We start from the raw sequence: 11,167 nt of genomic DNA, 5'->3' as shown, positions 1-11,167 counted from the left end.
TCCTTCCTTCCTTCCTTCCTTCCTTCCTTCCTTCCTTTCTTCCTTTCTTCCTTTCTTCCTTTCTTCTTTCTTTCTTCCCTTCAGTGTTTTCTTGATGTTGAATGATGCTATGGCTGGTTTAATTTTTCTCCTTTATTAGTAAGTAATTTAAAATTTTTTTTGGCTAGATGTCCAAATAATTTTTTTCATTAATATCTGTGTTGAACATTTTGTGCCAGGCTTTTTGTTTATTTCCTTGTCTGGAAAGTCAAGTCTTCTTTTATTTCTGCAAAAAAATTTATTTTTAAAAGATTTTATTTATTTATTTATTTGAGAGAGAGGGGGAGAGAAAGGAGGGCAGAGGGAGAGGAAGAGAGAATCTCAAGCAGACTCTCTGCTGAGCATGGTGCCTGACATGGGGCTTGATCCCAGAACTCTGAGATGATGACCTGAACCAAAACCAAGAGTAGGACACTTAACTGATTGAGCCCCCAGGCACCCCTCTGTAAAGTTTTTTAAATGATAGCCTTAAGATGATTCTGTTTCATTTGTATTTTCTTTGGGACCCCAATTATGTGTATATTGAGTCTTTCATATCTGTAGCTTCTCTCTATGCCCTTTAATCGCTTAGTGCATTTCCATTTCATTGGGTTCTTGTCCCTATCTTTCTCTCTCCTTACTGCATTTTCAGCAGTATCTGCTTTCCCCTGGTCTCTTTACAATTTTACCTATTTATGATGAATAATCTTTTCTACTATTTCTTTCTTGAGATATGCCTGTTTATATTTAATGTCTTTCTGTTATTTTGTCATATCTTTTTGAGATTTTAAATTACTAATTATGTATCCTTTTAAAAAAATAAAGTCGATCAATCCTGTAAGTTAAAAAATTCATGATAAAATATTTGGTCCTAATTTTCATCGGCTCTGTGGCAATATTTCTCTGGAGTCTGTTCCCTGCCATTTGTTTTCAAGTTTATTTTCTCTTTTTTAACTTGTGCTGGCTCTGTTTATTTTTAATCTCTTTAATTTTAATTTAATTTTTTTTCTTTTAAAAGTTACCTCACGCTTACTGGGTACTTTACAGTTTAGAAAGCATAAAGTTTGTCTGTGGTAATCTTAGACTCTTTCTTATTAAAAATTTTTAATTTGCTTTGTAGGAGTTTCATGTCAGTGAGCATATGGAACTGTGTTTAATTTGGTAGGATTTTTTTTCTCATCAGATAATTTCTTTTTCTTTGTTTGTGTAAAGCTTTTATTCCTCTTTACTTCTAGGACTGTTGGAGTTAGGTTATTATAGGGCTGTACATAATGGAAGAATATTTTCTTTTCTCTCTCCCCTTCATACTGAACAGATATACTATTTCTTACAATTTGCATTTCTACTTCTATCATAAGTAGTAAAAAATGTCAGGATTGATTTGTACTTATTTTTTGAATTTTCTCTCTCTCTTAAGTTTTTTTAAGTCATATGCAAAAATAAACCTTATATCTGATACTTTTCCTTTGATACTTATCTCCTCTTTTTGTATTCTTTTTCTTTCCCCTTAATCAATGAAAATAGTACAGTTGCATATGACATAAATTTTGGAACTGGAGGGGACTGCAGAAATCATTTTCTAGAGCATGTTCATTTTACAGTTGAGAAAGTAACACTATAGAGATATGAAGTGAGTTATCTGAAGATATAGGGTGAGATACTGGCCAAATATGAATAGAATTGATCTCTCTTCTGATTCCTAATTCATAACCAGGTTCAAACACAGTATGGTTGTTTCTGACTTAAAAGTATTATTTTTATTTTTATTTTATTTTTTTAAATTAAATTGAATTTTATTATATTATGTTAGTCACCATACAACACATCATTAGTTTTAGATGTAGTGATTCATGATTCATTGTTTTCGTATAATTTTTAATGTGACATTGTAGATCATGTAGTAGAATCTGCAGTTAAACATTTCCATATTATGGATATGGTAGCTTTTGATTGTAAAGCAGAAGAACAGATTTACAAATAATTCACACACACACACACTCACACACACACACTATCCTGGGGATTTCTTTGAAGTTTCCTTTTTTAACTGCCATGGTTCTTTGGCAGAGTTGAGGTTAACATAAATATAAAACAATGTATATTCACATGTTCCTTGGAAATCCTTCTTTAGCCTTACTTATGAAATAAATATTTCAAATTAAGTAAAGAAAATTGCGTTTTCTTAAAATTTTTTTGGTCACTTTTTCTTCTCTTCGGTGACTCATTAATAGTTTCCTCTGTTGGTCTGCCAGGATTCTGAAGGAAAATTCCCTTGAATAAACGAACTCATACTGGTAATCCCGAATCTATGCAGTGTCATTCAGTCAGTATTCTCCTGTGTGCCAATTAGACATATCTCTTAAAGTAATAACATTTTTATAGCTATCTGTGCATGAAGTAATGTTAGTTTTAACTGGGGAATGTTAAATAATGTTTAACTCTTTGGAAACAGTTACATGTTAGGTCTTTAAGTGAGCCAGATGGGTGACAAATATAGAAATATCCAAGGGATACTGGTATACAATGTTTAAATCCCCAAAGATCAGTATTGAATAGATGTTTCTGGTGACAGGATTGTTTTGTATAGAGATCAATAATATATTATTTTGTACAATAGAAGCAGCTTCAGTTGAGCTTAATGAGCAAGAATGAATATAACTGAGAAGAAAAAGGACATGCAGTCAGAAACAGAAATTACTTTTTTTCTCTCGATTGCTATCTAAGCTTGAGAACAAAAAAGGGATTTTGAATGATTAGGAAGCTGTCTTTTAAGAGGGAATAAAATATGACTTGGTTTAATTCTGGGCTTTATTTCATTTCTTGATATGGAGACAGAGGGCCTTTGTTTTTTCTATTAATTAGAGAGTGGTGAGATCTGAATCTCTTCTATGGGAAGCAAAATGGAGTACATATGGATCAAGACAAAACTGGCCTGGAACTCAACCAAAATGCTCCAAGATGCAGGTATTATATAGATTTGCCTTCTCCTATCATGGTTATTTATATAGCCTGGATAATTGCATTTCTACTTCTATTATAAGTAGTAAAAAATGTCAGGATTGATTTGTACTTATTTTTTGAATTTTCTCTCTCTCTTAAGTTTTTTTAAGTCATATGCAAAAATAAACCTTATATCTGATACTTTTCCTTTGTAGGAAAAACATATGTAGATATGTTTGAAGTAGTTTAAGAAGCCCAAATGCTTGTGAACAGTTGGGGACAAAGCTTCATTCTCTCTCACTTAGATCTGGCTAGGATGCTGACAGAAGAACATGGGACATCCAGAAAGAGACTAAGGTGTGTCACACAATCAGAAAGTCATGAGAAAAGAGAAGTCTTCTCTATATACTGGTTGAGAGGCAGATCAGAGAATCAGTATTAGTTCTATCATTTATTGTTCTAATTTGTTGCTTTCCCTCTCTTGGTTTGGATTTCCTTCATTGCCAAAAAAGCTGAAAATACCAACTTTTATGGTTTTTGTAAATATCAAATAACATTATGAATTTAAAGAAGTTATTATGGTGTCTTACACATGGTAGTCACTGTTTCTTTTTTGATTTTGACTGTTATCATTACATCCATAAATAGTTCATCAAACATTGCTCCAGACTGGGAGATATTTCTTGATTATATATATTATCCTGATTATATTTCCTTGTTTTAAAAAAGGCTTATTTATTTGTTTGAGAGAGAGAGAGAGAAAAAGAGAGAGTGTGTGTGAGGGGCAGAGGGAGAGGGAGAATCTCAAGCAGACTCCCTGCCAAGTGTGGAACCCAGCTGAAACCAAGAGTTGGACGCTCAACAGACTGAGCCACCCAGGCGCCCCATGACTATATTTCATTATATTATGTATTATGGAAATTCTTTAAGCCCATATATGAAGTTATCTAAATAAATTATATCCATATCTTAAAGTGTGGTATAAGTTTTGGTTCCTTTTTTTTTTAAGATTTTATTTATTTATTTGAGGGGTGCCTGGGTGTCTCAGTCGGTTGAGCATCAGCCTTCAGCTCAGATCATTATCCCAGCATCCTGCGATCGAGCCCTGCATCATGATCCCTGCTCAGCGGGGAGCTGCTTCTCCCTCTCCAGCTCCCCCATGCTTGTGTTCCCGCTCTCGCTATCTCTCTCTTAAAATCTTAAAAAAAAAAAAAAGGAAACTCCCCTTTCCAACTGCTTATTAAAAAAATTATTTATTTATTTGAGAGAGAGAGAGAGAGAAAGCACGAACAGGGGGAAGGGGAGAGGGAAGGGGAGAAGCAGACTCCGCACTGAGCAGGGAGCCTGATGCAGGACTCGATCCCAGGACCCTGGGATCATGATCTGAGCCAAAGGCAGATGCTTAACCAACTGAGCCACCCAGGCACACCTAGGACTTGATTTCTTTCTGAAGAAAGCTTTGATCACTCTAACGCTCTGGGTATCTTTTTTTTTTTTTTAAAGATTTTATTTATTTATTTGACAGAGAGAGACACAGCGGGAGGGAACACAAGCAGGGGGAGTAAAAGAGGGAGAAGCAGGCTTCCCTCAGAGCAGGGAGCCCGATGCGTGGCTTGATCCCAGAACCCTGGGATCATGGCCTGAGCTGAAGGCAGACGCTTAACGACTGAGCCACCCAGGCACCTCTGCTCTGGGTATCTTTTTTGCTTCATGAATTCTATGGTTCTACTACTTACTTGACATTTTTTAATAGTACTTTTTTTTAAAAGATTTTATTTATTTATTTGACAGAGAGAGACACAGCGAGAGAGAAACACAAGCAGGGGGAGTGGGAGAGGGAGAAGCAGGCTTCCCGTGGAGCAGGGAGCCCAATGCGGGGCTCGATCCCAGGACCCTGAGATCATAACCTGAGCTGAAGGCAGATGCTTAATGACTTAGCCACCCAGGGACCCCTATAGTACTTTTAAAATTATTTCTATTTTTGTGTATGTGCTAAAATGTAAAAGCCTTAAGGGTAGGGGATATTTTAACATTTTAACATTTTAGTAAGTCTCCAGTGTCCTGTAACAATGCATTGTGCTTAGTAGGCATCTGGCAAATGTTTGTTGGTTAATTACAGATGATTATGAAAAAAGGCAAAATAAACGATATAGCAAATTTATAATAACTTATAATAATATGCTAATTGAGTCATGTAAGTACTGCAAAAGGAATTAGCGAAGAGGGAGATATGCGGAGAGGGATTTCCATGGAATATGGGACTTATAACCAACTGCAGACATGGGAAAAGATAGTGAATATGATATCAGTACACTGCAGAAAATACTATCATTATGATGGGCTTCATTACATTCTGAAGTGGCATTGTGTTATAAAATCATAGAAATGTTAGACTTGGAAAAATTACTTAGCACCACTCACCTCAGCCCCTTTATTTTACAGATGATGAAACTGAGTTTAAGAAGTGAGTGAAGTTGTAGGATCTGATCACAGCTCTTCTTCTTCTTTTTTTTTTTAATTAAGATTTTATTTATTTGACAGAGAGAGACACAGTGAGAGAGGGAACACAAGCAGGGGGAGTGGGAGAGGGAGAAGCAGGCTTCCCGCTGAGCAGGGAGCCCGTTGTGGGGCTGGATCCCAGGACCCTGGGATCATGACCTGAGCTGAAGGTAGGCGCTTAATGACAGAGCCACCCAGGTGCCCCTGATCACAGCTCTTCTGATTCCAAATGCTCTGTTCTTTTTGCCATTCCATGAACCATGAAAAGTGAACATGGCATGCGCAAAGATCTACAAATACAAATCTCATAAGTTTTTTTTTTTTTCCTATATCGCATTAGCTCAACCATGTTTAGATTCTGCAGGGAAAATCTCTCTTCTGGCTTGTCCTTACTTCATTATATGCTCTCATAGCTCAAGCTCTATGATCACTTCCACTTCCTGAGCTGTGCTACAATAGCTGGATACCTTTAGAGTTTCTACATTATCTTTTCTCTTGAGGAGGAAAAGGTGAATATGATTTGATAAAATGCAAAAGAATGAGGCTAAACCTAAGAGCATTAATGAGACTGATAGCATTGCATATAGAAGGCAGTCAAAAGGATAAGGAAAACAAAGATCATCATAAATTGCCTGAGTTTTGGGGAACTCCATGAGCAGGAGTAATAAACTGTGAGGGAAAAATCAATGAGCTCATTTCCATTTCTTCTTTCTTCTCTTATGTTATTCCAGGGCATTCCTGGTCTGCCTCTTACAACCCTTCTAATTCAGCAGATTTTGCTTAAACTTCTCTTATCAAATCCTAGGGAATTTTAAGAGACTAGGGAGTTAGAAGTAGTGCTTTGTAGCAATGAGTTACTGCCTATTTTCTGCAACTACAGTTTAAGGGGTTATATTAGATGCGTTTTGGCTTTGTGAAGTAAGGCAATGTTTTTTCTTTATAATATGAAACTCATGCATTCAGCAACTCCCCACAAAGTTGATTTTCTCTTTACTCCTTTTTGCAGGTAAAATTAGTGTCACCTCTGCTTGCAGAAGCAATGGATGGAGCCAATGAATCTGTTGTATCTGAATTTGTGTTCCTGGGACTCTCCAATTCATGGGAGGTCCAGGTTCTTCTTTTCTTCTTTTCCTCTGTGTTCTACATGGCAAGTCTAATGGGAAACCTCCTCATTGTGTTCTCTGTGAGCACTGACCCTGCCTTGCACTCTCCTATGTACTTCCTGCTGGCCAACCTCTCCTTTCTTGATGTGGGGGTTTGCTCCATTGCAGCCCCCAAAATGATTTATGACCTTTTCAGAAAATGCAAATCCATCTCTTTTGGAGGTTGTATATCTCAGATCTTCTTTATTCATGCTATTGGGGGCACAGAAATGGTGTTGCTCATTGCCATGGCCTTTGACAGATACATTGCCATTTGTAAGCCTCTCCACTACCTGACCATCATGAGCCCACGAATATGCATTTTTATTCTGGCAGCAGCCTGGGTCCTTGGCCTCATTCACTCAGTGGCCCAATTGGCTTTTGTTGTAGACTTGCCCTTCTGTGGTCCTAATGTACTGGACAGCTTTTATTGTGATCTTCCTCAACTCATTAAACTTGCTTGCACAGAGACCAATAGACTGGAGTTCATGGTCACAGCCAATAGTGGACTCATCTCTGTGGGTTCCTTCTTTATACTGATTATTTCTTACATCATCATTCTGGCCACAGTTTGGAAACACTCTTCAGGTGGGGTATCCAAGGCCCTCTCTACTTTGTCAGCTCATGTCGCTGTGGTGGTTTTATTCTTTGGACCATTAATCTTCTTCTACACCTGGCCCTTCCCCTCATCACACTTGGATAAATTTCTTGCTATCTTTGATGCAGTTCTCACCCCTTTTCTGAACCCCGTCATCTACACATTCAGGAATAAGGAGATGAAGGTAGCAATGAAGAAACTCTGTCATCAGCTTCTGAGTTATAGGAGGATGTACTAAATACTATAGAGATCAAAAAATTTTTAGCTGTACACTCAATAACAACAGAAAAAATAAAGTGATTGAAATTTTAGATCTCTATTAATTTTACATACTAGGTTACATTTAGGTATTTACCATGTCACTGTGTATGTCTAGTATCCTAACTAATAATAAAGGGAGCTAATATTGGGACTTCTGTGTTTCAGACCCTGTGCTGGATGTTTTATATAAATTATTTTGTTTAATATTTATGAAAACTCTGTGTAGTGAGTATTAAGAAATGTTTATTGTTTATCCCTCTTTAATTACTATGGAAAATATGTCAAACCAAAGTTAACACCTGAATCCACCACTTCCAATTGTCTTATCCCTCAAAAGGTGCCAAACAGAGAATGTGTTCAACAATTAAGTGCTGGAAATTAGCATGTTAGTCCTTTTCACTGTTATACTTTCTCTGCTTTGAATTGGTTAACCTCCTTTACTCAAACTATCTACCAAATTGCCATAATGCCAATTGGTTTGACTTTTTTTTTCTTCTAAAGTATCTGTTTGTTTCCTTTTACCCCATTCCTTTGGTCACCTAGAGAACTGTTGATTATATAGTGGAATTGTGGAATTTAAGAACTGGAATTTGAGATCATTTGTTCCAACCTATTTATTTTATAGATGATAACAGTCAGGCACAGAGATGTTAAGTGATAGATTCAAGGTGAGAATCTGATCTCCACACTTCCCTCCCAACTTTATTGAGGAATAATTGTCAAATATAATTTATACATTTATTTATTTTTCTTTTAAAGATTTTATTTATTCATTTCAGACACAGAGATACAGAGAGAGAGAGAGAGCATGAGCAGAGAGAGGCAGAGAGAGAGGGAGAAGTGGGCTCCACGCTGAGCCAGGAGCCCGATGTGGGGCTCAATCCCAGGACCCTGGGATCATGACCTGAGCCGAAGGCAGATGCTTAACCATCTGAGCCACCCAGGTGCCCCTATAATTTATACATTTAAAGTGTACAAATGATAACTTGATATACACATGCACTGTAAAGTTATTACCAAGATCAAGATAATTAACACATCTAACACCTCACATAGTGAACTCTTTTCACTTTTGATTTTAAAAAAATCTAGGCTCACTTATTAATTTCGATTCTTGAGCTTTTCATTAATAGACTATTCCTCTGGCCTGCTATTTCTGACTTGGTGATAGCAGAAGTAGCACAACTGAGGTCATGACTCTCTTCATTGGTATCGGTTTTGTATGAGTATTTGTTGTTTCCAAGTTCTTTATTTGCAGGCTAACAAGAAATTTCTGGTTATTTTACAACTGCATGATTTTACAATTTTACAAATGCATGATTACTTCATCACTCATCCATGGTCTCATTCATGGCTTTCATTTATATCACTTACTAAAAATCCACAATTAAACAGTATTCCCCCCTGTGTATTGTTTTCTACTCTAATGAACACTCTAAGGGTGTTCACCATAACTTTTCTTATTATTACCAAGGATTGGCAGTTATCTTAAGTAAGCTTCAAGAATCTCATGTGTGAATAGTACTGCATTCCTTTATCTGTCTTTGTTAGTGGGTCATAATTTCTAAGACTGAACAGCTAAGGCACTTTAGAACTTTTGGGACCCAAAGATAATATAGGCCAGAGACAAATCTTTCTGATCTTTAAACAACTAAACTATCAATTTAGAAACTAATAACTATGATAAAATTATATTAATGCTTACTTATTTTATTTTAATTTTTTAAGAAGATTTTATTTATTTGACAGAGAGAGACACAGCAAGACAGGGAACAAAAGCAGGGGGAGTGAGAGAGGGAGAAGCAGGCTTCCCGCTGAACAGGGAGCCTGGTATGGGGCTTGATCCCAGGACCCTGGGATCATGACCTGAGCTGAAGGCAGATGCTTAACAACTGAGCCACCCAGGCAACCCCAATTATTACTTATTTTAAAGATTCTTTGAAAGTGCCACATATATACTTGTATTCTTGTTAGTTAGCAAATTTTGATAGATCTTTGTGATGAATCTATCTTTTTTATTTTTTATTTTTTTAAAGCTTTTATTTATTTATTCATGAGAGACAGAGACAGACAGAGAGAGGCAGAGGGAGAAGCAAGCTTCCTGCTGAGCAGGGAGCCCGATAGGGACTCGATCCCAGGACCCCGGGATCATGAGAATCTATCTTTTTTTCCAAGATGTTATGGGGCGCCTGGGTGGCTCATTTGTTAAGTGTCTGCCTTCGTCTTGAGTCATGATCCTGGGGTCCTCGGATCAGGCCCTGCGTGGGCTCCCTGCTCAGGGGGAAGCCCACTTCTCCCTCTCCCAGTCCCCCTGCTTGTGTACCCTCTCTTGCTGTCTCTCGCTCTCTCTCTGTCAAATAAATAAATAAATAATTAAAAACAAGATTTTATTTATTTATTCGAGAGAGAGAAAGAGAGTGAGCATGAGCAGTGGGGAGGAGCAGAGAGAGAGAGGGAGAAGCAGACTCCCCTCTGAGCAGGGAGCACGACAGGTGGCTCTATCCCAGGACCCTGAGATCATGACCTGAGCTGAAGGCAGACGCTTAATCAACTGAGCCACCCAGGTGCCCCTGAATCTATCTTAAACCACCAACAGGTCTCAGACTTCTTTTATTTTCAGTTTACCTATTTTTTAATAGTTTTTATTTTAATTCCAGTTAGTTAACATACAGTGTTATATTAGTTTCAGACTTCATTCAGGAATTTATTTTGTTCTTCTACCTTCACTTTTCTTCTGATGCTATTTTGGACTTCTTTATTTGTAAAATATATATTTATTAGGATAATTACAGGTTAAGACCTTAGCTTAACCAAGTAAGAGATATTTCTTTTTGTCAAAATTAGCCTTAGGCTGATGATTGTATGAAATTGTTTCTTTTCCCTCTTGATAAGTTTTGTTTATACTTCTCTTTCTCCTCGTGACCTCATAGAGTGCTCCTTTGGATATCAGCCTTACAAATATTATGTGATTCTTTGACTTTCTATTTGATATATGGAAACTTAGATGTGCAATCACTCCAAATAAAATTCAGTACAGGATTTATCATCACCTTGATTGCTCTTAACTGTGTCATTTACAAGCCTGGTTGAAACTGTCATTGCTCCTCTCTCATCCAAAATGTTCTGACTGGCTTTTTAAAGCCCATTCATCATTTTGTCCTACTTTCACCACCTCCACCATCACCAACATTTATTGAGCATTTATGTGGTGGGTACTCTCTTAAGTTGTTAACATACATTAATTTATTTAATACAGCAATCAGGTAGGTAATATTATCATTCTCATTTTGTAGATGATTTAACTGAGGCACAGAAAGATATACTAACTAGCCCAGGGACAAAGAGGTGGGGAGTGGTAAAGCTTGGTTGCAAAACCACACAGCTTCTTCTCCAGTATCCCTGCTCTTAATCACCACACTTCCAAGTTGGTGGGTGTCTCTTACCTGTCCTTCTAAAATCTGAACATATTTTTTCTCTCTCTACTTAAAAACACAAAATAAATATAAAACATGCATCAATTCAATAAAATATGTTTTTGTGTCCTGTCTTTTAAATCTGTCATTAAAAATATCCATCTATTTACTATTCAAAGGGGCTGAGACTCAGAGGTGATTTATGTAATAAAATGACTTTATAACTCCCTTATATTCAAACAAAATTATGCATGAGTGGAGGGCACTGCACCATCTACTCCTCCGAGATAGTCCAG

At 36.9% G+C, this 11,167-nt stretch overlaps 1 protein-coding gene across 1 annotated transcript; it reads left to right on the top strand.

Moving 5' to 3' along the window:
• The first annotated feature begins 6,496 nt into the window (after positions 1-6,496).
• On the top strand, positions 6,497-7,435 carry LOC112833301 (olfactory receptor 4F3/4F16/4F29-like). Its single transcript, XM_025884373.1, has one exon. It carries the CDS (start codon positions 6,497-6,499, stop codon positions 7,433-7,435), a length of 939 nt encoding a protein of 312 aa, XP_025740158.1.
• Positions 7,436-11,167: the final 3,732 nt, after the last annotated feature.

The sequence above is a fragment of the Callorhinus ursinus genome, unplaced genomic scaffold (assembly GCF_003265705.2).
Source record: "Callorhinus ursinus isolate GAN/ISIS: 27379988/994484 unplaced genomic scaffold, GSC_fseal_2.0 scaffold25, whole genome shotgun sequence".
Lineage (NCBI taxonomy): Eukaryota > Metazoa > Chordata > Mammalia > Carnivora > Otariidae > Callorhinus > Callorhinus ursinus.
Note: the sequence above shows the minus strand (reverse complement) of the source record. Positions and strands in the feature narration are given on the sequence as shown.